Source organism: Apodemus sylvaticus, chromosome 2, assembly GCF_947179515.1.
Source record: "Apodemus sylvaticus chromosome 2, mApoSyl1.1, whole genome shotgun sequence".
NCBI lineage: Eukaryota > Metazoa > Chordata > Mammalia > Rodentia > Muridae > Apodemus > Apodemus sylvaticus.
Window position 1 is genome coordinate 160,514,626 of NC_067473.1, and position 26,009 is coordinate 160,540,634.

General features: G+C 48.8%; 1 protein-coding gene across 2 annotated transcripts; it reads right to left on the reverse strand.

Moving 5' to 3' along the window:
• Positions 1 to 48: 48 nt before the first annotated feature.
• Positions 49 to 25,873, reverse strand: Cd4 (CD4 molecule). 2 transcript variants are annotated; one of them, XM_052174846.1, is made up of 10 exons: positions 25,738 to 25,873; positions 16,453 to 16,530; positions 16,159 to 16,323; positions 9,305 to 9,463; positions 8,148 to 8,378; positions 5,922 to 6,260; positions 3,091 to 3,297; positions 2,436 to 2,554; positions 2,058 to 2,125; positions 49 to 1,550 (listed from the first exon to the last, which is right to left on the reverse strand). In XM_052174846.1, exons 2-10 carry the CDS (start codon positions 16,502 to 16,504, stop codon positions 1,520 to 1,522), a joined length of 1,371 nt encoding a protein of 456 aa, XP_052030806.1. In that variant the 5' UTR covers positions 16,505 to 16,530; positions 25,738 to 25,873; the 3' UTR covers positions 49 to 1,519. The 2 variants fall into 2 exon arrangements, with proteins under 2 accessions (XP_052030806.1, XP_052030805.1); XM_052174845.1 differs by having other exon boundaries at positions 2,058 to 2,207.
• Between the last annotated feature and the right edge of the window lie 136 nt (positions 25,874 to 26,009).

The window sequence follows — 26,009 nt, forward strand, 5'->3', positions numbered from 1 at the left end:
TGTGTGTCTGTTTCTTTCTGTCTCTTTCTCACACACATACACACAGTGTATTTTATTTATAGCTTTATTTTTCTGTCAGCTCAGGAAGGAAGAGTGGGGAGTGGGCAAAAATAAGCAGTGAACCACGGAGGGGGGTAGCAGGGGGGAAGTGGGGAGGGGATGCTTCTAGAAGAGGCCAGCCAGGAAGAAAAGAGGAAGAAAGGGAAAGGAGGTGCTAAAGCTGGCAAGCCAAAGAGGCAGAGAATCTGAGAGAAACAGATCAAGACTGTCAGGCAGAGTCCTTAAAGCCCTGATCTCCCCGGATGGAGGTCACAGCCCCATGCCACAAGGCTCTCCACAAAGGACCCAGCATTACCCACTTCCCAGGGTCTGCACACACCGCGGCAGGTCTCGCTCTAAGACAACTAGGGTTTTGCCCTTTGGTAAAGGACTGGGGTGTGTGTGTAAGGGAACAGCCGTGGTCAAGGAGGGATTTGAAACAAGAAGCACTCTTCCATCCTTTCATGATCTCTGGCGGGGGTGTATGTGTGTGTGGTGCGTGTGTGAGTGCCTGGAACTGGCTCCAAAGGTCTGTGAGGTATTCGTCCCTGTGTTACATGTAGTGGCTCCAGGGAGGGATCAGGAGCCCTGGGTCGGTCCGACATCAGCACTTGTTAGCTGTGTAACCTCGGGTAGTTTTTCAACCCAAGTTCCATTTTACTAGGGAAGATTGGTTATCTCTTGTCATCTTGGTCATCACTGTCAGCTTGCAGGATTTCAGCGTGTGTGCATGCGTGCGTGTGTTGTGTACACATGAGGGTCACGATACACAGGGGACAACTTTCAAGAGCTCATTCTCCTCCTTCCACTCTCAAGAATTAAACTCGGGTTCTCAGGCTTGGCAGCAAGAGCGTTTTACCTCTGAGCCATCTTGTTGCATGTTTGGATATATGGACAGGTGTGTGGCTGTGTGTGGTGGTGGTGGGGGTGTTGTGTGTGTGGCCTGGATATGTGTTGGTGCACTGGTCAGAACTTGAGTCTGGTCCTGCCACCTCAAAGGAGAATCAAGCAGCATGGGTCGCTCAGGCTGACTTCCTCCGGCAGTCTTTCCAGTCCGCATCTGCCCCCGAAGGCCGTGTGTCGTGCGCTAGCCCCTCCCCCCACCCTCAGCTCAGCCTGGTCCCAGAGCCCTCTTGTAAACAGTGCTGTGCATTTCCAGACACCAGTCCCACCCTCCGTGCCAGGTGCTGGGCACTGCCCTTCGATCCAAGCAGACGGCTGGAAAGAGGTGCCAGGCCCTTAGTCAGAGAAGGGCCGAGGCTCTGGCATAAGGGCAGCTGCAAAGGATAAAGAAGCTGGTTGGGCATCCTTAAGTGTCTGAGCCGCAGAGAGCAAGCTCTGTGGATGGACGGACGGGCTTGGGGACAGAGGGAGAGAGGCCATGGCCGGTTGTGGAAGAGAAGAGCAGACAACGGCTGGGGGTCTGCTCCACAGGCCTCAGTCAGGACCCAGGTGGTAGGCTGCAGGTGGGGCCTCGGCGTCAGATGAGATTAGGGCCCTTCTGCATCCGGCTGGAAATAAAAAGGACAAGGGGAGCATATCCTCCGTCTCTCAGTCCCTCCACAAGCTACCCACTTTTCTCCTGCAGCACAGTGGTACCTCAGGGCAGCACCACAGTGTCTGTGCAGGCCCACAGGCCCACTGCCCTTCACCTCCCTCTGCCAACCCTTTCCCAAGTTCCGACCCTCACTCTCTCCAGCCCTCCTCTTACCCCTCCTTACACCCCCCTCCCACCCCCCTCCTCATGCCTCTCATCCTTCTTGACTCCCTTTTTTTTTTTTTTTTGGTTTTTTCCAAGACAGGGTTTCTCCGTGTAGCCCTGGCTGTCCTGAAACTCACTCTGTAGACCAAGCTGGCCTCGAACTCAGAAATCCGCTTGCCTCTGCCTCCCAGAGTGCTGGGATTACAGGTGTGCGCCACCACCGCCCGCCTGGCTTTCTTACCCCTTCGGTCTCTCTTACCCCTTTCTCCCATCCTCTCTCCCACCCCCACCTCCACCCCTCAGCCCAGATCCTTACTGGGGACACTGGCAGGTCTTCTTCTCACTGAGGAGTCGCTTGATCTGAGACATCCGTGCTGCCTGGCGCTGCCCAGGGACAAGGAGAGTAGTTGTGAGGGTCCCAGTCCTCCAGGAGGGAGGTGCCCCTCGGAGGGGGGAGGGGGGGCAGCTGGCAGAGAAGAAGCATTGACTGTGGCTCAAGCCACCTGTCCTGTCAACCTCTGTTCCTTCTTATGCCTCCCGTCAGGTGGGATCAGAGGCAGGGTCTGGTCTGCCGTGAGGAACTTCAGGGGCTAGGCAGAGAAAGCTGAACCAGAACCGGGTCACGGTCGCAGGGTACTCAGCCAAGGTGACTGTGCTCGAGGGTCCGGTGGGCAATTATGGGAGGCTCGCTCACCTGTTGGTGCCGGCACCGGACACAGCAGAGGATACAGAGCCCGATGAGAGCCAGAAAGCCGAAGGCGCCTCCCAGCACAACAGCCAGGAACACCGTCTGGTCCAACCCTCTGGATGAGACTGGGAGAAGAAGGAAGAGAGGAATTTTGGTTGGGGATACAGCACTGATGGCAGGAACCCCAGGCACTGTGAAGAAAGAGAAAGACACTCAGTGCCTCTGTCTAGGGACAGTCTTACCTGTGGTCCCTGGGCTAGAGAAAGGGGCTGGGTGCATAGGCTTCTTGGGGGTGCAGAGCAGAGAAGGGATTGTTTTTCTTAGAGAGTTCTCCAGAGGACTAGAAACAGGTGCCTGATGCCAGGCCCCGGTCCCGTATGTTTGTTTAGGATTAGGGGCAAATGAGGAGATGGGTAGCTCTCAGCCAGGAAGGCCTCAGTCCTAAGCAGTATGGAAGTGGGAATCTGGAGGATGTGGGTGGGACCCTGGAGCTCAGGGCCTTCCTCCCTTCTCACTTCTATCTTCAGGTCTCTGTACAAAGTGCCGCCATGGGGGCAGAGCTAGGGAGCTGGGACTCTAGGTCAGCATTGCTCGTCCCTGGGGCGTTCCACAGTCGGAGAGGCCAAGGCTTAACGTGAGGCCTTACAAACTGGATGCTTACCCTGGATCCTGGAGTCTATCTTGACCTTGTCACCTTCATGCAGTTGACAATGCCACATTCCTGCATCAGGGGCCATCACTTGAACCTCTTTCTCCTTCCTGAAGACCGTAGCCTCCTGACTCCCCTCCTTCAGGAGGGTCAGCCTCATCTCGGGGGAGGTTGGTCCCACCACCTTACAGGTCAAAGTGTTGTTGTGGAGCTGAGCCACTGCAGAGGAAGGAGAGGCCTGTCGCTCAGGGGACCCAGCCCGTTCACACCGTAAGGGCTGAACCGGATTGCCTTCTCACCTGGCTCGATCGCTGTCCGGGCAGCCAGGGTGATTACACAGACACAGGGTGTCCCTGAACAAACCGGCTTAGCCGCGTGCACCACGGACACTAGTGAAGTGTACGGATGCCTCAAGTGTGTGAACGGGGCCAGGCACGTGCTAAGTAGGAAGCGTTAGTCACTGTGATTTATGGAGTTAAATGATGACGAGTTAAGGATACAAATAACTCAGTGTCAAGGTTGATGTTACAACCACTACTGTGTGCAAAGATTTTGTTTCGTATTCAAAAGATGGCAAAGCTGGAGAGATGGCTCAGAGCTTACCAGTGTCTGCTGCTCTTCCAGAGGCCCCACAGAGCAGCACACCACCTGTGACTCTAGCTGCAAAAGGATCTGGTACTCTCTCTGGCCTCCTCTGTCATACACATGCATGGCATACATTCACATACACACACACACACAAATAAAAATAAATCTTGGGGGCTGGAGAGATGGCTCAGTGGTTAAGAACACTGACTGCACTTCCAGAGGTCCTGAGTTCAAGTCCCAGCAACCAGATGGTGGCTCACAACCATCTGTAATGGGATCTGATGCCCTCTTCTGGTGTGTCTTAAGAGCACAACAGTGTGCACTCACATACAGTAAATAAATAAACAAACAAAATTTAAAAAAAAAAAGGGCTGGTGAGATGGCTCAGCGGGTTAAGAGCACTGACTGCTCTTCTAAAGGTCCTGAGTTCAAATTCCAGCAACCACATGGTGGCTCATAACCATCCTAACAAGATCTGATGCCCTCTTCTGGAGTGTCTGAAGACAGCTACAGTGTACTTACATATAATAATAAATAAATCTTTAAAAATAAATAAATAAATAAATAAATAAATAAATAAATAAATAAATAAATAAATCTTGGGTGTTGAAGAGATGGCTCAGAGGTTAAAAGCATGGACTGCTCTTCCAGAGTCCCTGAGTTCAATTCCCAGCAACCACATGGTGGCTCCCAGCCATCTATAATGGGATCAGATGCCCTCTCGTGGTATGTGGTATGTCTGAAAACAGCTACAGTGTACTCACATAAACTAAATAAATCTTTAGAAAAATTATTATTAAAAAGTAAATAAATCTGAAGGGGCTGGGGAGGTGGCTCAGACCTGGGTTCGAGTCCCAGCACCGTCATGGCAACTTGCACCTGTCTATAACTCCAGCTCCAGGGCTTCTGACACCCACACACAGACATAAAATAAAGATAAATTATGTAAAATAAAGAAATATTTTTTTTAAAGTGACGGGGACAGAGATCAGCAATGGTGGGGGCGGGGTATTTGTAGAACATGCCAAGGACCTGGGACAGGGGAAGTCACCCCTGGGGGGTGGTGACTCTAGCTGAAACTTCTAGCAGTGGTGACTATGGATCCTGAAGTAGTCACTTCTTGTGGCCAGGCAAGACTCCCATTGGAGGGATAAGATCAGCAAACCACCCACAAAACTTTTGACCTAAAATGTGTCCTGCCTACAAGATGTCCAGGGACAAAGATCAGAGACAGAAGGAGTGGCTGAGTAATCACTGGACCAAATTGAGACCCATCCCACTGGCAAGAACCATTCCCTGACACTATTAACACTCTGCCACGCTTGCAGACAGCAGCCTAGCATAACTGTCCTCTGAGAAGCTCCACCCAGCAGCCAATGGGAACAGATGCAGAGAGAGACCCACGGCCAAGCATTAGATGAAGTCTTATGGAAGAGTTGGGGGAAGGATTGTGGGATCTGAAAAAGATAGAGTCTCCACAGGAAGACTAACAGAGTCAACTAACCTGGACCCCTGGAGGCTCCCAGACACTAAACCACCAACCAAAGACCAAGCATGGACGGAACCCAGCCCCGCCCCGCCCCACCCCGCCCTGCCCGCACATACACAGCATATGTGCAGCTTGGTCCTCATGCGGGTCCCTTAACAACTGGAATGCAGCTGTCCCTGAATCTGTTGCCTGCCTGCAGATCCTGTTCCCCTAACTGGGAGGTCTTGTCTGGCCTCAGCTGGAGAGGATACACTTAGTCCTGCAGTGACTGGTGGGGTGGCCCGGCAGGGAGGGGGACTGAGGGGAGGAGAGGAAATGGAAGGAGAGAGGGGCTGATGTTGGGATGTAAAGTGAATAAATAAGTTATTTGAAAAAAAATGATCAAGAAGGTCTACAATGAGGAAGGGGCTTAGCCAGGGTCACAGAGGGTCAGGTCGAGGAAGAACTAAATCCCATGTGTTGGTCTCAGTGGAACCAGTCCCAGGGTAGATTATAGATGTTGGGGGAGAACGTGTGGATATCACCCTCAATTCAAAGCCAGCTCAGGACTAGGTGCTGCTCAGGAATAGAGGCCCTGGTTTCTGTTCTCAGCACAAACAAACAAACAAACAAAAAAACTGTCTCGAGATCCAGAGAGCCCTTCATTATTTAGCCAGACTATCAGAGTCAAAGCATCCCCCTTTTTGGGACCTGACCAGCCATAGAGAACCGTACACCACCCCTTTCACCTTTTACCCCCGCTTGCCCTTCTCAGCCCACCCCTTACCTCTCATCACCACCAGGTTCACTTCCTGATGCAGTGTCCCTTTGTCCAGAGTCAGAGTTAAGTTGCCAGAACCAGCAAGCTGGAAGGAGACCTGGGGTATCTTGAGGCTGAGCGGGAGCATTTCTGCCATCTGGAGCTTGGGGTTGGTGGGGGGCTTTGGCACGGACACCTTTTTGTTCTTTATGGAGAAGGAGATCCAGGACTCGGAGACAGAAGGATTCTCTGCCTTCCTCCACTTCAGCTCTCCCTGCAGGCTTTCCTCTCCAATGTTGAGTGGGAAGGAGAACTCCGCTGCCTCTCCCTCGTTCTTATAGGCCGTGAAAGATGTACTCTGAAAGCCTGGAGGTGTGAGGTAAGCAGAAATAACTCTGGGTGCAGATGGAGAGGGAGATGAGGAAGCATATGGGGGGGGCAAGCATGTGGCACAGGAGCACAGGGACCATCTACCAACCAAGGTGGTCATTTCTCTCTCTTGGAACCCCTGGAGGCCAGAAGCTAAACAAAATAAGAACCAACACTAAAATAAAGCTTGCTGTGTGCCGGGCACTGGTCTACATGCTATACACTCTCTATGGTACTAGAAGGCTGCCGCTGCAGGCACAGTTAGCATCATCTCCATCTTATGGGTGCAGAGACCACAGGATAAGAGTATGTAGTTGTCACTCGTCAGGAAGGGGAAATCATTCCTGATAGTGTAAAGCTAACCAACTGCCCAGGGCTGCTGAAGTCATGGGTATTGGAGGAGAACCCGTGTCTCAGTCACTGTTCTGTTGCTGTGAAGAGACCATGACCAAGGCAACTCTTATAAAAGAAAGCACTTAATGGGGGCTGGCTTACAGTTTAAGAGGTTCAGTCCGTTCTCATCGTGGTGGGAGGCATGGTGGCACGCAGGCATTGCCGGAGCTATAGCTGAGAGCTATGTCCAGTCCAAAGGCACAGAGGCAGACAGACTGGGCCTGCTATGGGCCTTTGAAACCTCAAAGCTCACTCCTGATGACACACCCACTTCAAAGGCCACACCTCCTTCCTACTCCTTCCCATCCTTCTCAAATCATGCCTCTCCCTGGGGGTGAAGCATTCAAACACTTAGGAAGGCCATTTTTATCCAAACAACCACAACCTACAGCCATCTCTTTACTAACCCAGCACAATCCCTAGCAACATTCTAAACATTTGTCCTTATACCCACAGATAAGTGTCGTCCTCAGCCCTCATCAAGGAAACTTCTCTTTGTAACAGATGGAGACTTTTACGTGCAGAGGTGTGAGGCCCAATCCCACCTGGTACATCTAGAACACAACTCCTGCACCCGAGGCTCAGAAGTCATTTCAGAAGACCGGTGGGAAGATTGTAAGGGCCAGAGGAACAGAGCGTTTGCTGCGAGACTGTGTCTCCTACGAATGTCAGAAACCACACCTGGAAACTCTCATTACCAACATGGCTGCCCAAACATGACCTGAACCAGGAAGACACCGGTAGACAAGCTAATGAGGAAGGGGGGGTAGAACTTGGGAGGCCTCAACCTTAGCCCCACACCCACCCCCAAAAAAGTCTTCCCCAGGAAAAGTACACTAATAGGTTATCCAATAGCAAAAGGTCAGCTCTGTAAAAACATGTATGCACAAGCAACATTATACAGACTGAGCAAGTGGTGAGTGTGTATGTGTGTGTGTGTGTTCTAAACAAACAGATGCCATGAATTTGAAAGAGAGTTGGCAGGGGTACATAGGAGGGTTTGGAGAGAGGAAAAGGAAATAATGCAATTAGACTATGATCTCCGCCAAAATTAAAAATAACACGGGAGTGCATGGCTGTGGCAGAGTTGGGACTTAAATCAACACTCTACACAGAACCCGTGTTCAGGCTCCTCAGTCTTCCCACGGGGCCTAGCTCAGGATATAGCGATCCAATGCACGTGCCAATGTGACTGGTTTGCTGCAGTATTCCTGACTATATGGACTTGTCACTAGTAGGAGTGAAGGAAGGTCTGAGACAAGGACAATAGTGGCCCATACTGTCACCTCCCACTTTCCCACACTTCCCTCTTGTGTACTCCCTTGGTATTGCACTACCTAAGGGGGAAGGGCCCTCAGGATAGACCTCGGCTAGAGAAGGGTCTGGGGCCACCCCATCACTCCCTCCAGGAGATCCAGGAACCAACAGAAGAGCAGAGTGAGGCCCAGGAATTCCTGAGCAGGAAGGAAGCTGTGGTGTGCAGCCTCTTACCCAGCACTGAGAGTCTCATGCCGAACGAGTGCTTTTTCTGGTTCAGGGTCACGGTGCAATTCCAGAAGTCACTGTCCTGAGCCCTCACGTTGGACATGGAGAGAACTTTGGAGCCCTTGACAATTTTACCCCCTTTGTGTTTGCACTCTATCAAGCGGTTCTCAGTCTTGCTCTCCAAGGTCAGGGTCAGGTTCTGCCCCTGCAACAGGCTGGTCCCCGGACTGATGATCACTGTAGAGGAAGCAGAGTACCTGCATCACACACACCTGCATCACACACACCTGCATCACACACACCTGCATCACACACACCTGCATCACACACACACCTGCATCACACACACCTGCATCACACACACACCTGCATCACACACACCTGCATCACTCACACCTGCATCACACATACCTGCAGCACACACACACCTGCAGCACACACACCTGCAGCACACACACCTGCAGCACACACCGGCATCGCACACACCTGTATCACACACATACCTGGATCACTCACACCTGCATCACACACCTGCATCACACACACCTGCATCACACACACCGGCATCACACACACACCAGCATCGCACACACACCGGCATCACACACACACACACCTGCATCACACACACCTGCATCACACACACACCTGCATCACACACACACCTGCATCACACACACCGGCATCACACACACACCAGCATCACACACACACCGGCATCACACACACACCAGCATCACACACACACCGGCATCACACATACACACACCTGCATCACACACACCTGCATCACACACACACTTGCATCACACACACACCGGCATCACACACACCGGCATCACACACACCATCTCCAAGGACTAAGGAAGAAAGAACAAAAGTGTTTCTCCATCATCCCATCTTTCAACAGTGCCTCCCCTCCCAACTCCCAGCGGCCCACTCCCGGCACAAAGCAGGGTTCCCCTCTTTCTCCTTCCCTTCCTCCTTGTCTGAATCCTTCCTTCAGTTCCTCCCCAATTTCTTTCCTTCTCCCCCTTTCAGTCTTTGTCCCTCCCCCATTAACCAAGAGGAACACTTGACCCACTTGTGGTCTGAAGTGGTCCTGGTTTTGGTGTGAGAATGGAAGGGAAGAGGGAAGGACATCCCAGGGCTGCCCGACTCACCTTTGAACACCAACAACTCCACCTCCTCCTTCTTGTTCTCCAGCTCACAGATGTAAGTACGAGAATCTTCCATCCTAAGCTTACTGATGATGAGAGGAAATGATCCTTTGTCCCATGCACTTTGTCTGGAATCAAAACGATCATGCACCCCAAATAAACCTGTAAATAGAAGCCATACAAAAGGAGTTGAAGGTCCCTGGCACCCCTGGGACAAAGAGTGCTCACACCCCTGCTGGCCTGAGTCAGAAGTCTTCATCTCCACCAAGGACTCCAGACCGATGAGAAGCCGCACCAATATCTACTTCCATGGTGGGAACAGTATCCCACTAGCTCAAAATATCCTAAGACCCTATGCTGATTTGGAGAGCACCCACCCTTACAGATTAAACACTGGATACGCACCACCATCTCCAGTGACCTTCACAGAAATTTCTGAGAATACAGACTGTTTTTGCTGACAGTGCAGATATGGACACTCTCACTCAGGATTAAAACAATGGCTCAAATTCACATATCTTAGTCATTTGTCCCATGAATTAGAATTATTAATGGCCATTCAGAGCTAAATGCCTCCCCCAAAGGATGGCTCAATAAATTATACTTCGGTCTTGTGTGGTGGTGTATACCTCTAATCCCAGCTAGGCCTCAGGAGGTTAAAGGAAGAAGATTTGAGAATTCAAGGCCAGTTTGGGCCCTGTGGCTGGTAAGACCTGGTCTGACACCTCAGTGAGTAGACACTTTCAGCCTGGTGACCTGAGCTCAGTCCCCAGGACCGGTGTGGCACAGAGAACAAACTCTGACAAACTGTGCCTGACAACCCCCACCCCACAATGATTTTTCTTGTGTTTTTTTTTTTTTTTTTTTTGTGGTTTTTTTTGTTTGTTTGTTTGTTTTGATTTTTGAGACAGGGTTTCTCTGTGTAGCCCTGGCTGTCCTGGAACTGGCTTTGTAGACCAGGCTTGCCTTGAACTCAGAATTCCCCATCCCCCGCCACACTCCTTTTCTACCTTTAAATTTTTGACACCTTTAAGAGGTAGAACTTAAGCTGGGCGGTGGCGGAGCACGCCTGTAATCCCAGCACTCTGGGAGGCAGAGGCAGGGAGATTTCTGAGTTCGAGGCCAACTTGGTCTACAGAGTGAGTTCCAGGACAGCCAGGGCTACACAAAGTTCGAGCCACGTATGCACACTGTGCAGTGCCGTCTCTGGAAAGCTCCTTCAGCATGGACGAGGAGTCTGCTTTTCCCTTCCCTCCTCTCTCCTCCCTTCCTGTCCTTCATGCTGGCGATGGCGCCCAAGGCCTTGCACATATTAAGGGACTGTGTGCCAGAACTACACCGTCTCCATGCCTCCTGGTTCCGTGTCTGTCTTATGTTCTTTTCCTATTGCTGTGATAAAACACCCTGACAAAACACGGCTCAAGGGTCCATCAGGGATCAAAAACCCAAGCAATGGGAGCTGAAGCAGCCGATGGCATCCTGTGGAGAGCAGGAGGCAGAGTGGGAAGAACTGATCCTTGTGCTCAGCTGTTTGGGTTTTTGTTTTTTGGGTTTTTTTTTTGTGTGTGTGTTTTTTTGTTTTTGGGTTCGTTTTGGGGTTTTTTGTTTTGTTTTGTTTTGTTTTGTTTTTTGGGGTTTTTTTGTTGTTGTTTTTTTGTTTATTCCCACAGTGGGCAGGTTCCTCCACCAGAACATGATCAAGAGAAGTCCTCACAGTCATGCTCAGAGGCTAAAAAGTCTGCCACAAGTTCTCTAGTGGTCTATCTCCTAGATGGGGTGGTCTCTCTCTCTCTCTCTCTCTCTCTGCTGTGTGTGTGTGTGTGTGTGTGTGTGTGTGTGTTTCTCTCCTTCCACTGTGTGGGGCTCAGGAATGGAATCCAGACCCCCAGGTTTGGTGGCAAGTGGCCTTACCTGCTGAACAGTCTCTCCCCTTTCACCCTGTCTTTCTCTCCTTCACACGTCTGTCCCCTTTCCTGTCCTTGGTCTTAAAATTGCTTGGTGTCGCCCTCAGTATTAAAATTGCTTGGTGTCGCCCTCAGTATTTTCTGATATGCTTCCCTACTTCTACGTCCATTCTGAATTCCCCCAAACAGCTCAATCACCGCTGCAGGGGAGGCTCCCCAGCCCAGCCTCCTGCTCCGCTCTAGGCTTGTGATGCCAGTGGCCCAAGGAATGATTAGCTGTGTGTGAATAACCTCCACCACGCCAGAGTAAACTGTTCAAAGTAGTGTGCATCACCCCTCTCCTCAAACGAGCCCTCCTGCTTGCCTTCCTCTGGTTCTGATGGAGAAAATCATGACGCACCTGTCCATCCACGATTTTCTGTAACTTGAAAACGCAATTCAAAACAGTGTAGGGTATCTAAGAGAATGGACAAATCTGAGACAAACTGGTCGAGGAGAGCGGTGTTAAACTAAGTCTTAAAAGACTGGCCAGAGAATAAGCTGTGTGACAGAGAACTTGACCAGGAACACGAGGTCCTGGGCTCAGCCTCCATCCGCCCCCACGGTGAGTGTGATGGGTGTGGGCAGGGCACTAAGATGTCTTAGAAAAGTTGGTCAGTCGCCTGACCAAGCAAACCAAAGTGCAACTCACACGAGGACAGAGGTAGAGAACTGAGCCCAAAAAGTTGTCCTCTGAACACACACTCTCTGCAGTGATAATAATAAGTAACTTTAATAATAATAAATAATAAGTAATTCTTTTCTTTTTTTGGTTTTTGAACAGGTTTTCTCTGCATAACCCCAGCTGTCCCAGAAATCACTCTCTAGACCAGGCTGGCCTCAAACTCACAGAGATCGCCTGCCTCTGCCTGACTGCTCAGATTAAAGGCGTGCACTGCCACCACCTAGCATAAATAATAACTTTAAAAGGTTTATTTTTTCTTTTGTACTTATGTGTGTTTTGACAGCATGTATGTATATATACAATGTGTGTGCCTGGTACCTATGGAAACCTGAGGAGGTATCATTTCCCCCAGCACAGGTGCTACAGCCGGTTGCGAGCTTCTCTCAGAGAGTGCTAGGAACCAAACCCAGGTCTCCGCAAGAGGAGAAAGTGCTTTTCTCTACTCAGCTGCCCCTCCAGCCCATGGTAAATAAAATTATTTTTATGAAAGAAAATATAGGCTGGCTGGGGGTGTGGCTCATGGTAGAGCACGTGTCTGTTTTCAGTTCTTAACATGGCAAGAAAAAAAGTTTTCAAGTGTGTGTGTGTGAAGACGCATAACTGTCTCTTTTGAACTCAGGAATTTTCACCTATGTGAAAATCTGGAATAGCGTGACCTGTCTGCAATCCCTGTGTTATACAAGGCAGAGCCGGGAGGATGCCACCACCACACCAACCCCAGGGTTAGTGAGAAACCTTGTCTCAAAGAAATAAGGTGGAGAGTGACATAGCAGAATAGCTGATGCCCTCCTTCAGGCGCCTACACATGCACACGCTAGCAGACACATGGGTGGCTGCTCTTCCAAAGGACTTGGGTTCAGTTCCTAGAAGCCACACAACAGCTCACACCTGTTTGTGACTCTGCTTCCAGAAGACCTGACAAAATACCAATGCACATGAAATAAAAATAAATAAGTAAATGAATGAATGAATGAGCAGAGACCAATAGAGAAAGACATCAAACATTGAATTGGTCTCCACTAAGACACATAGGGTGAGCATACCTACATGTGTGCGCGCACACACACACACACACATACACACACACACAGTAATTATGATGATGATGATAACAAAAACATTTTTAAAAGAATGATTTTTAAATGCAAACCAAAGGTACAGAAATAATAATTAACTGGGTGTGGTGGTACATTCCTGTAATCTCAGCCTCTGGAAGGCTATGCAGGAACATCACAAGTTCAAGGCCAGCCTAGCCTACATAGAGAATTGGAGGCTGGTTGGGCTATATGGTGAGACCTTATCTTGAAATAAAAATCACAATCAAAATATTGTTAAATTTTATGCCCTGTCAGGTATAACAGTAATTTTTATTAGCAAAGTTTATTCCCAGCAGCATCTGGACCGGTGGCTCATGCCTGTAACCCCAGCATGTGAGAGACTGAGGCAGGTGGATTACTGTTGGGCTACCCAGTGAGACCTTGTCTTCAAAAACAGAAAATGGCAATGGTTATTGTCTTAGTCCTATTGCTGTGAAGAGAGAGACACTGTGACCTTGGCAATAGTAAGAGAAATTAACTAATTAATTAACTAACTAACTAATTAATTAATAGTTTGCTTATAGCTTCAGAGACTTAGTTCCTATGACCGGGGTGGGGGGTGGGGTGGAGGGAGGGTGATGGGTGGAGGGTAGAGTGGGGGGTGGCAGCATACAGACAGGCAAGAGACTGGAGAAGCAGCTGAGACTTCTACATCCTGATCCACAGGCAGCAAAGGAAAGAGATGCGACCTGGACGGTCCTCTCCCACTGACAAACTTCTTCCAACAAGGCCACACCTCCTGACTCTCCCCATCCTGTCAAAGAATTGTGCTCAGGTGACAAAGCATCCAAACCTAGGCGCCTAAGGAGCCGATTCTTATTCAAACCACCACGGCTATACGGTAGAGGACATTGTTTGGGGCTGGAGCGATGGATTATGAGTTTGTGATAGCAAGCAGGCAGAGTCTGCAGGCCTGCCCCCAGGTGGCTTCTCTCTCTCTCTCTCTCTCTCCCTCTCTCTCTCTCTCTCTCTCTTTCTCTCCCCCCACCTCCCTCTCAAGTGCCCTCTATTCCTTTCCTAGGCCCACTCTTCCTACCCCTTTCCCCAGTAAACCCTTTATACCAGGCCTGTTGCACTCTGTAGTTACTCAGGGGTACACCTTAGCATGGTGCCCCTCGCCCCACTCTATCTCCTAACAGTCGGCTTCTCTATCTGAAGACCCAGGTTCCGTCCCAGCATCCACATGGCGTCTCACTACTCTCCGGGGTTCAGGTCCGGTAGATCCCACATTCTCTTCCATTCTCCTCAGGCAGCAGGCTATACATGGTTCACAGACATACATGCAGGCAGAACGACCACACACATAAAATAATAGAACGCATTTTGATTTAAAGAGGGTCTTTGCAAAATGTGTTCAAGGACACAAATTTATTATCCTCTGGTGTTCTAACAAAACTACAAAGAACCTAAATATCCAACAATATGAAATTAGCCAAGTAAGTTATAGTATAGGAGAATAAGTTACTGAAAAGAAATGAACTAGAAATACACACCTATTTCAGATAAATACATATACTTTAATTTTTTTACTACATATATTAGTTTATTTAGAGAGTGTGTGAGCATGTTCACTCACCCACGCCACAGAACACGCGTGGGGTCAGAGGACAGAGGACAAGCATGAGTCCTGGAACAAGAGCCAGACTGTCAGATTTGTCAGCAATCACCTCTAACCTGCTTAATCATCTCGCCGGCCCAAGCGTGTGTATTTACACACACGGGAATGTAGGATCTCTTTAAAATACATGTCTAGATATATGTAAACAAAGCCTTCTAGAGGAGGCCCTGGGCCAGCACTCCAGGCGCGGTTCTGCCTCTAAGTAGGCATAAAATCTTGGAGCTGGGCCTCAGATGCTCCTCTGGGAAGACAAGAGGCTGGACTGGGCCTGCGTTTCTCAAACTTCAGCCATTCAGAGGCATTGCACATAGTTTAGCCAAATCTGTCTGCTCTATGCAGCATCTTAGAATGTGTTCATTTTTAAGAGTAAGTAGCCGGGCGGTGGTGGCGCACCCCTGTAATCCCGGCGCACCCCTGTAATCCCAGCACTCTGGGAGGCAGAGGCAGGCAGATTTCTGAGTTCAAGGCTAGCCTGGTCTACAGAGTGAGTTCTAGGACAGCCAGGGCTATACAGAAAAACCCTGTCTCAAAAAACCAAATCCAAAAAACCAACCCCCCCCCCAAAAAAAGAGTAAGTAAATTTGTTTTTTGAGACAATCTTCTTGGTGTACAACATCAGAACTTATTAGCTTCTCGCCTTAGCCTCCTAATGCTAAGATCATAGGACATGTACTAGCGTGTGTGTGTGTGTGTGTGTGTGTGTGTGTGTGTAGGCTTTTGCTTGTTTTTGTTTGTTTTTCTTTTTCATTCTCCTTTTTTAAAAAAAAGATTTATTTATTATTATATATAAGTACACTGTACCTGTCTTCAGACACACCAGAAGAGGGCATCAGATCAAAGGCATCAGATTTCGGTATGGATGGTTGTGAGCCACCATGCGGTCCCTGGCATTTGAACAGAGGACCTTCAGAAGAGCAGTCAGTGCTCTTAACCACTGAGCCATCTCACCAGCCTCATTTGTTTGATTTTCAAGACAGGGTTTCTCTACATAGCTCTGGCTATCACAGGACTCACTCTATAGAAGAGGCTGGTCTCAGACTCACAGAGATCCTGCCTCTGTCTCCTGAGAAATGGGATTAAATATGTGCTCCACACCACTCGGCTTTGTTCTGTTTTTTGTTTACTTGTTTGTTTGTTTGTTGCTGGGGAATCAGACCAGGGCTTTTACATGTTCTAGGCAAGCACTCTATACCACTAACTGTTGCTTTTCACAGGTGTAAACAAAGTACCCCATCATTTCCTGTAGTAATAGTATTCTTGAAATCATATACTTTATACAATAATTTTTGCAATGTCCATTAAAGTCATAAATAGTAAAAGAATAAAATTAAGGTTCTAGAAGCCATGTGTCATCAACAGCTAGACAAAAGGAATCCTAGAAAAGAGGGCCACTGTGACTGTGTGACCCTAGCCATCATAGGACTTTGGGCTTCTAGGACCAGGCTCCAGACTGCAAGTTCATTCAACTCACTGTTTCCCTTCCTGGGTTGGGGGCAGGGGGCAGGGAAATTTACCTTTAACCAATATGTTGTTTTGCCGTCCCAGAATCTTCTTCTGGCCAGGTAACTTCCAGTTGAAGACTGCGTTCTTCTTCGAGGAACCCTCGCAGGGCAGTTCCGCTGTCTCTCCTTCTTTCCCCAGCACCACGGTCTTCCCTTGAATGACAGCTAGGAGTTGTACTACAGAGAAAAGAAAATCATGTTTCAGATTAACAGCTGTCTCCCTCCGTGTCCCACCCTTCTCCGTGGCTTCCCATTTGCCCCTCCTCCCGCACCATCTGCCCCTGGTCCCGGAGTCAGAGAACTTACACAGCTGCAGCAGCAGCAGCAGTGAGTGCCGGAAAGAGATGCCTCTCCACATGGCCGACTCGCTGAGTGGATGGGGATCTGAGTGCGAAAATGGCAGGGATGGAGGAAGATAGAAATCATTAGCCTTCAGGCATCCCTTGGGCCCGGGGCACACAAGAGCTCTCTCTCTTCCTCAGGACTTTTATAACCAACCCAGACAACCTTATTCATGTACACTAAAGTGGGCACCCTGCAGCAATGCATCACAAAGTCCCCTGCCAAATTGAGACTGTGAAGCTGTCTGCCAAAGAGCGACTTTAACATCCTGAGAAAGAGCAGCAGCATAGACACAGACACGGAGATAAGTGTATTCATGGGCATCAAATACAAACTACACTTTTAGGTACTTACATGCACAGTTACTGTCTCCTACCCCGGCACAGAGGTGCATATGTGTTCCCTTAGTAGCCAGGAGGCCAAGGCAGGAGGACCATGAGTCCAAAGCCAGCAAGGACTATGCATACCATGAGAACCTCTATCCAAAATAAAACTAAAGGGTCTGGAGAGTTGACTCAGCAGTTGCAAGCACTTGTTCCTCCTGTGGAGGACCTGGGTTCGATTCCCCGCACCCACATGGTTATGTCTGTAATTCTACTACTATGGGTCCAGTGTCCTCCTCTGACCTCAGCAGGCTCCAGCCAACCACATGGTACGCATACATACATACATAATTTTTTTTTAAATAAAAAAGACAGTTCAAGGCCAACCTCAGCTATATAGTAAGCTCAAGGCTAACCTGGGTTATACGAGACCCTATCTCAAGTGTGGGGAGGGGGACCCACTAGTCTTTTAATAAGATTATTGCCAGGTGGTGGCGGCACACAGTTTTTGGGGGGTATGTTAGCTATCACTTCACTGGCAGCACCCCACAGTGATTGTCAAGAATTGATTGTGCAGTTTTCCCCCCAGCTCTACAATGAGACATCACCAGGAGAGGTCCTGGTAAAGCAGCCTCAGTGGGAATTTTCACACCATGGAAGTTGCTGAATATTGACCATCAGGTTTTTTTGTTTGTTTTGGTTTTATAGAGGCAACCATTAAATGTTTATCAGCAGACTATTATATTCATGGAATATATATGTATAGATTTATAAACACATACAAATTTAACATACATATACATGTGTGTGTGTGTGTGTATATATATATATATATATATATATATATACACTAATGTGTTCTTTATAAGTATGTATAGTGTTTCTTTTTCTTTCTTTTTTATTGGATATTTTCCTCATTTACATTTCAAATTTTATTACCTTTCCAGGTCTCCCCTTCAAAAGCCCCCATCCCATCTCCCCTCCCACTGCCCCTATGAGGGTGCTCTTCCACCCTCCCACCCACCCACTCCCATCTTCCAGGGTGGCACACATCTTTAATCCCAGCACTCAGGAGGCAAAGACAGATCTCTATGTTCAAGGTCAGCCTATTCTACACAAGTTCCAGAACAGCTAGGCTATGCAGAGAAACCCTGTCTCTAAAAACCAAAACCAAAACCAAATCAAACAAACAATCAAACGAAACAAAAAACAAAAAGCAACCAGAGAGGGAGAGAGAGAGTTCCTGGTGTCTTTGCTTACTATCTCATTTTGAGCTGGAGAGGTGGTCAGAAGATAAAGTATTTACAGTGCAAATGTGTGTTCTAGAGTTCAGAGTTTGGACCTCCAGACTTCACTGAAAAGTCAGGCAGACACTTGTAATCCTAGCATTTGGGAGGCATAAATATGGAATCCCAGGAGCAAACTGGCATGGATACCCACACACACATCCAAAAAGCTGGCATGGGTACACACACACACAAACACACACATACATACACACAACTACACTAATTCAAACACATGTACATACATACAAATATGTGAACTCAAACATACATACTCACATACACTCAAATCTAGGGTTTTTTTAAAAAAAGATTTATTTATTGTTATATGTAAGTACACTGTAGCTGACTTCAGACACCCCAGAAAAGGGCGTCAGATCTCATTATGAATGGTTGTGAGCCACCATGTGGTTGCTAGGATTTGAACTCAGGACCTCTGGAAGAGCAGTCAGTGCTCTTAACTGCTGAGCCATCTCTCCTGCCCTCAAATTTAATTTTAAGAGGCAATACTATGAATGGGTTTTGTTGTTTTGTTAATTATTTGAAGCTCTAGACAAGTAGTTCATAAAAGAAACTATTAGACTCCGTATAGAGCAATATCTCTTTTTAATTTAGATTTCTGTTCTGCTTAGACTTCGACTTTAAAATATAAACAGGAGCTGGAGCAATGCCTCAGCCCTTAAGAGCACTGGCTGCTCTTCCAGAGGATCTGGCTTCAGTTCTTAGCACTTACTGGTGGCCTGTCTGGGACTTAGTCCCAAGCACTAGGTACGCATGTGGTACACAGACTCACATGGAGACAAAACGTCCATGTATGTAAAATAAATAAACAAAAATTAAAGTATGAGCATAGACAACATTTCATGTAAATAAAAATTATATATATGTATATACACATATATGCATATGTATGTATGTATATACACAACACACACACACACACACACACACACGCACACACACACAGACGTTTAGGTCTAGGTTCAGAAACTTTGGTAAACCATTTCCAGATAGCTTTATTTCACCTATAAACCATATCACCGTTACTGATATTGTAACTGTTTGTTTTCTCCCAGTAGTACACCTATAACCTAGAGATATCCATACACCAGATATGTGTTCTACTACTAAGCCACACTCCTAACCCTGATGACTGTAATTTTCAAATATTTAATAGGTTTACAGATGGACCTTGGGCCAAGACTGCAAAGTTAACTTGTTTATTCATTTCAGGGGGCCAGAGGCACAACAACCCTTGCGCACCTGCTGGGCAAGCGTTCCATCACTGAGCTGGATCCTCAGCCCTTTATTTAGGTTGTGATGCATCTCTTGCTGGCTGGCCAAAAAGTACAGCTGCCCCGAGACCAAGAGCAATCGAAAGCTGTGGCCCCGGTCAACCTTAAACCACGGAACCTGCTCAAGACTGGGCGCCGAGGATGAGGCCGGGCAGGAGGAGCTCATGGGGCCACAGCCCTGCCTCTCCCTGAGGAACCGTGGGCAGCGGGCAGGGGCTGGAAGGGGAAGAGTCATGCTGTCCGGGGGCGCAGCCACTGGGGTCTTGCCCGTGCACTGGATCACGCCATGCTCTGGGGCGGCCCCAGTTAAGCCGGATGGGCCTTGAAAGAACAAAACCAGAGAGGACATAAAAGTGGAAGCAAGGCTTGCTGGGAAAGGGAGGGTGGTTGACAACTCAGGAGAAAGAGAAGATGATGGGAGCTGAATAATCAGAATGCATTTACAGGTGTACGGAACTGTTTAAAAATAACGTGTTTAAAAAGAAAGAGAAGCCGGGTGGTGGTGGCGCACGCCTTTAATCCCAGCACTTAGGAGGCAAGGCAGGTGGATTTCTGAGTTCGAGGGCAGCCTGGTCTACAGAGTGAGTTCCAGGACAGCCAGGGCTACACAGAGAAACCCTGTCTCGAAAAACAAAAACAAAAACAAACAAACAAAAAAACACAAAAAAAAAAACCCAAGAGAAAAGCATCAAACTGAAAGCAAAACACGTCTCTTACTGAAACGGCAGGAACTTGTTATTAATTTTTTCACCTTATTTATTTATTCATTTACTCACCTATAAATCGATTTATTTGCCTATTTGCTTATCAAATGTTAACTGTGTGGAGATCAGAAGACAACTCGTGGGAATCGGTTCTCTCCTTCTGCCATTTCGGGGCTCAGGGATCTCGTCACGGCTTGGCTTGGCTTGGCGGCTGAGTCCTTTACCAGCTAAGACATCTGTCTCACCAGCCAGGTATATTCCTTTGTTTCTTTTCTTATTTTTTTCTTTTTGATTTGTTTTTTTTTTTTGAGACAGGGTTTCTCTGTATAGTCCTGGCTGTCCTGGAACTCACTCTGTAGACCAGGCTGGCCTCAAACTCAGAAATCAGCCTGCCTCTGCCTCCCAGAGTGCTGGGATTACAGGCGTGTGCCACCACCGCCCGGCTGGTATATTAGTTTATGATAAAATTCTTTGTTGAGATGGAACTTGGGGCCACACATAGTAGGCAAGTTCTTTACCTACCACTACGAGTCTGTGGCAACAGTGGCTATGTTTTAATATAAATTCTTTTAAAAAAAAATTAAAAGCAGGTGTGAGGCCATGGGCTCAGGAACACCGGGCATGTAGTGGTTGGAGCTGTGGTGGTGTATACAGATAATCCCTGCACAGAAGGGAGAAAGAGGCAGGACATCAGGAGTTCAAGGCCAGCCTCCGAAAGCAGACAGGAGATGGGGGAGGATCATTCTCAGTCCCTTAGAAGGCTGAGAATTAACACAGCGCAGGCAACTGATGTAGGAAGGTATTTGGGGGCTGACAATAAATCCTAACAGGCAAGGTAGGAGAGTTGACATTGGTTCTGGTGATGAGTAGAGTCGTGCGCGCGCACACACACACCCAGGCACGCGCACATGCAACCCATCAGCCCAGGCTATGAGTGGAGTGACTGTTAAGTATGAGACTCAACAGGGATCTGGTCCAGAGCTGGTGAGACAAGGTAACTCTTCATGAAGAGTTATTATTCTTTCTCCCAAGCCAGATTTTTCTGTCAGCTTGATTAACCGTTGCTGTGCTGCTGTGTAGCAATCTGCCCTTTCTGAACTCAGTCAGCTCCCTGTTGATGCTTTCCTGGCGGGGTCTCCTCTGCCACCTTAAGAGAGAATGATTCACGTAATCCCTTCCCCCTCCCCCAGCCTGAACTCTACAAGGACAGAGATGACAGTCTCAAACTGCCTAAGCCACCACAAGCCTGGCACCAGGAAGGAGATAATGTGCCTGTTTAACGCAAGCCAAATGGGATGAGCAGGGACAAGTAGCCATTGGAGCATCTTCCTATCCGCAGAACATGGATTCTGCTCCTTCAATGGGTCGTTGAAGGCTGGGGACGTAGCTGGGGGGGGGGGGTACAGGGTTTGCTTTGCATGCCCTGGGTTCCATCCTCAGGACTACAAAAATGCAGCTAAAAGGAAAGAAGGCCGAGGGGGAGAGAGGGAACCTGAGAAGGAGGGCCAGTCACTAAGTGCATATTCACACCCAGCCCCAGCCCCGCCCTGATGGAGTCTCCCCACCATGCTGCACCTTAGTCTGTCACGGAAGGAGCTGGCTTCTCCTGACTGTGTGTCCTTTAGGCTTCCTGGCCGGCTAGCGACCACTTGGAGCTGCCAATGAGAAGTGTCAAAAACATGATTTTTGCCTTTTAAAACACTTCACCGTTGTTGCTAGCGCCTAGCCCTGTCCCTTACACTGTAACAACTGTCTTTTCACACAATCCCTTGAAGTCAGGCCATGGTCATGACACTTGCAGTTTTATCCACTGGGCCATCTGGACCCCAAATACATAATTCTTAATGGGCACGGAACACTCAGAGAGGTGTGGGGGATTTGTTCTGACAGTATGGTGTAGGGGAAGCTAAGAAATAGATCTGTCCAGTTCCTCCACTGGCTGGAAGGGAAATCTTCCAGAACCTAAAACACAAAGATGCTTCAAATGGCTAAACAGATAGATGATAGATAGATAGAATAAATTTTGTTTAAAAACAGAAATGACCAAAAGAGAGGTTTCTGGGAAAGGCGGGCATTAGACTAACTGTTACAGTCATGGAGGGGGTTACACACTGGCACAGTTGACTTGGGCCAGGGCTGCAGAGCGGTTAAGGGAAGGGTGTGGGATGCCGAGAGCTGGGCAGCCTAGCCCCAAAAAGGTTTCCTATGGTCCCTACCCTAGTTGAGAACCTTGATGAGCAGTTGTGTCAGTCCCTGGCAAGTGGAAGTTAACAAAGAAACCTAGTCTAATGGGCTCTTCCTCCTTGAGGTCTAAATTCCCGTTGCTCTGGTAAAGATGTTGGAGGAATGAGGGCATTCCTGGCTCTTCCCCAGAGAGTAGGCACTTTCTCTCCCTCACTCCACAACCTCGGAGTTCAGTTCTCCTCCAGCTCCCGGCACCCCACCAGCGCACCCTGGGCACTGGTTCAGTGGAGGAGGCTGTGGCTTTTCAGCCTGCTTTGGTGCTTTAGGTTTCCGCCGCTACCCCAGAGACCTGGCCTTTGATTCCCACATCCTCAGTCTCCCCAGAGGCGAGCGTAAGAGCAGCATCCTGTGTACATCACCGCTGGGAAAGGATGCGAGAGCTCACTGGCTGCCACGTCCCCCTCCCCCGGCTCCCTCCGCTTCTGTCTGCATTGCGCAATCTGCTTTTCCATGCGTGCCTTGGCCTTCAGCTCTTGGGCGTCTTCGTCTGAGCTGCAGCCTCCACTGTTTTCTTCCCTCTGAAGCGCCCCCATCTCTTCTTTCTCCTCTTTCCCCTCCTCAGAAATGCCACCAAGATCTCTGGTTCCTTCTACCCTGTAAACAAGCAGCCTGGCTTCCGGCCAGCCACAGGTCTTCCCGGAGCTTTGATCTGACAGGAAGCTGCAGAGTCTAGGCTGGACCCCTGAGGGGTGGATGTGAGAGGAATTGGATGCAGTGTTGGGGGGGGGGGCACGGTAGACAGAGAAGGTGGACATGTTTTCTAGGAAAACAAAGCAAAACAAAACAAACAAACAAACAACAAAACAACCACAGAGGCCTCAAGGGAAGACAGAAGCGAAGGAGAAAGAGACTCAGAAAGGTCAGTCAAGCAAGAGCAGCCCCTCACAGGATCTATCAACACACGACAGGTACAGGGCCTGTCAGAAGTGGCGGGAGGCACAGAAACGAAGAGATTCTAGAAGGCAAGGCGCACACAGAGAACACGACACCAAAAGAACACAGAGAGGGACCACACAAGGGACGCTACCAAGTGACAATGCACACCACACACTTTTCAGGGTGCTCGGGGTTCCTGCCACCCTCACAGGGCCCCCAGAGACGGGAGAGGAGGGCACAGTCCCAGCACAGCCCCACCACAGCGAGCCCCACCACAGCGACAGCCTGTGGTCCCGAAGGCGTTTTCATCTTCTCCTCACGGCCCCCAGTCAGCCCACTCTAGCCCAGTTGTGGGATGTGCCCCCCGCCACACACCCTTCCTCTGCTGACTAGCTTCGTATAAACTTCCTAGAGATGTGACCCTCTAAGCGACCCTTGTGGTTCGGTGGCTGCAACCTCTGCCACCCTCTCCTTTGCCTCAGATGCCCACATGCAGAATGTGGGTGGCAGTGGGTGGGGGAATCTGTCCCCCCTGCTTCTCTTGTCTCTGAAAGAAAGAGCTAAACAATGCTGTACGTACCCCTAAGCACTCACACCCTACAGATGCTCACATACACACCCTCCCCTCCATCATCGCATGTCCCATCTCCATCCAAGTCATTTAATCCAATAAACATTTATTACGCATCTAAATGTGCCAGATATGGCCACCCAACTCTGACCACTGCCGCTTCACCACTGTGGTCAAGAGCAAGACCCAAGGCCACTCCGAGCCTCTGCCTAGAACCAGTTGATTGTGGGAGAGACTTTGTACTTAGAGGGAGGCCTTTTCTGTGAGGGCCCCCGGTGTTAAAAGGGAAAACTGGTTCTGAGTATCTGGCTCCCCAGAGGATCTTTTATTAGTGGTGCAGGGCGGCCATTTTGTATCAGCCTACAGAATCTAAGATAGCACCAGAAATGGTCAGAACACTAAATAGCACTGGTTTCCCACACTGGGTTCTCCCGGCCTTGCTTACCAAAAAAAATAAATAAATAAATAAATAAATAAATAAATAAATAAAAAAAGTTCCCTACAAGACCAGAGCATTCCGCTGTTCCACTCAGGAGAGTTTTTGAATTATAAAAATGGAACCTTTCTATTGTGAAGGCTCAGCATGAACCTAGGGGACCACTCTCCGGGAATAAGTCTATGAACTGAAGGACATTCAGAGGCACAACCTGACTTCAAGACCAATGTGACTCTAGGAGAGGAGAAAAGTCTGAGGGCGAGGAGACAGGGGCCTAGAACTGAATAGCTCGCCCCATCTTGAGAAACAGAGTCCTGCCTTGTGCCCTCTTCGTACCAATCCACCTGGAGTCTGTAGCCAAGGGTAATCTCTTAGAATTAATTATTTTAACAACATTATCTATCAAAAAAAGTATCCCTTTACAGCAATTCATAGATAAGAGGCCAGTTTTAACATTTTCCGATAAAACACCTTCCAGCCTTCTAACTCAGGGTATCTAAAGCAGAGCTCCCTTAGGACATTTCAAAGCCCCTAAATATCAGTGCAGACATCGAGGCATGTGCCTCAGTCCCAGCTGCTGAGGAAGCAAAGGCATCACCTGAGCCCGGGACATTGAGACCAGCCCAGGCCACACAGTGAGACCCCAGAAACAAAACCACAACGCGCCAAAATCCTAAAACTTCGCAGAGGAAAACAAGAGGTTAACAGCTCGAGTGAACACAAAAGAAATTGAAGGAGCCTCAAATGGACTTACATTGTTCTCAATTGTATGACCCTTGCTGAAGGTTTTTTGTTTTTTGGTTTTGTTTTGTTTTGTTTTGTTTTTTCAAGACAGGGTTTCTCTGTGTAGCCCTGGCTGTCCTGGAACTCACTCTGTAGACCAGGCTGGCTTCAAACTCAGAGATCCACCTGCCTCTGCCTCCCAAGAGCTGGGGATTAAAGGCGTGCACCACCACCGCCCGGCCTTGCTGAAGGTTTTTAACGAAGATTTTTTTAAAGTTTTTTTTTTTTTAATTGCATATAGTCCACTCTGTTTTTCTTGTGTTTTTCTGTTTCTTTTTTCATTTCGTAGTGTCTCCTCCATTCTCAATATCTGTTTCCTCTTTCTAATCTTCAGTCCTCCGCTTAACTATGTCTGCATTTTCTCTCTCCCCGGCTTCCCACTGTGCACTATCACCCCCACGTCCCACCGTGTCCCAGCTGCCTTTTCTACCTCTCAGCCATCACCTCTCTGACTTTGCATTCCAGCTGGGGTGTGGCAAGGGGGCACCCACTGCTCTGAGCACTAAGCTATGTTTGGGGGCCGGGGCAGGGGAAGATGAGTATGGCTTTCTGTTGAGCCTTTCGAAGCTCATGATTTCAGTGGGAGATCATTGTTCAGGACCCATTCTAAGAGGAATACAGGAGACCTCCGGGCCACCACTGGGCACAGAACACCACATCCAGAACATTCCAGGGCACCAGCTGCCCCTTCCAGCTCCTTGAAAGAGGCAAGTCGGACACGTCCCTCTTACCTCTGGCCAGTCCTTCCTTCTTCCCTCTGCTTCTTGCGCAGGTGTGTGGATCTGAGGGCTCGAGGCTTTGCAAGCAGGTGCCTAGTGAAGAAGACAGTCTTGCTCTGTCTGCACAGGTGCTCGTAAATGAAAAGACAGGAAGCCCCGGTGTGAGGCTCCTCTCCACGGCGGACGTGAGCCAGCCCTCAGGAGCCCCTCCCTTCCACCCCCAGTTGTTGGAGAAGTTGACAAATTAAAAACGCCAAAGTCATTGGAAATACCTGAGCTGAATC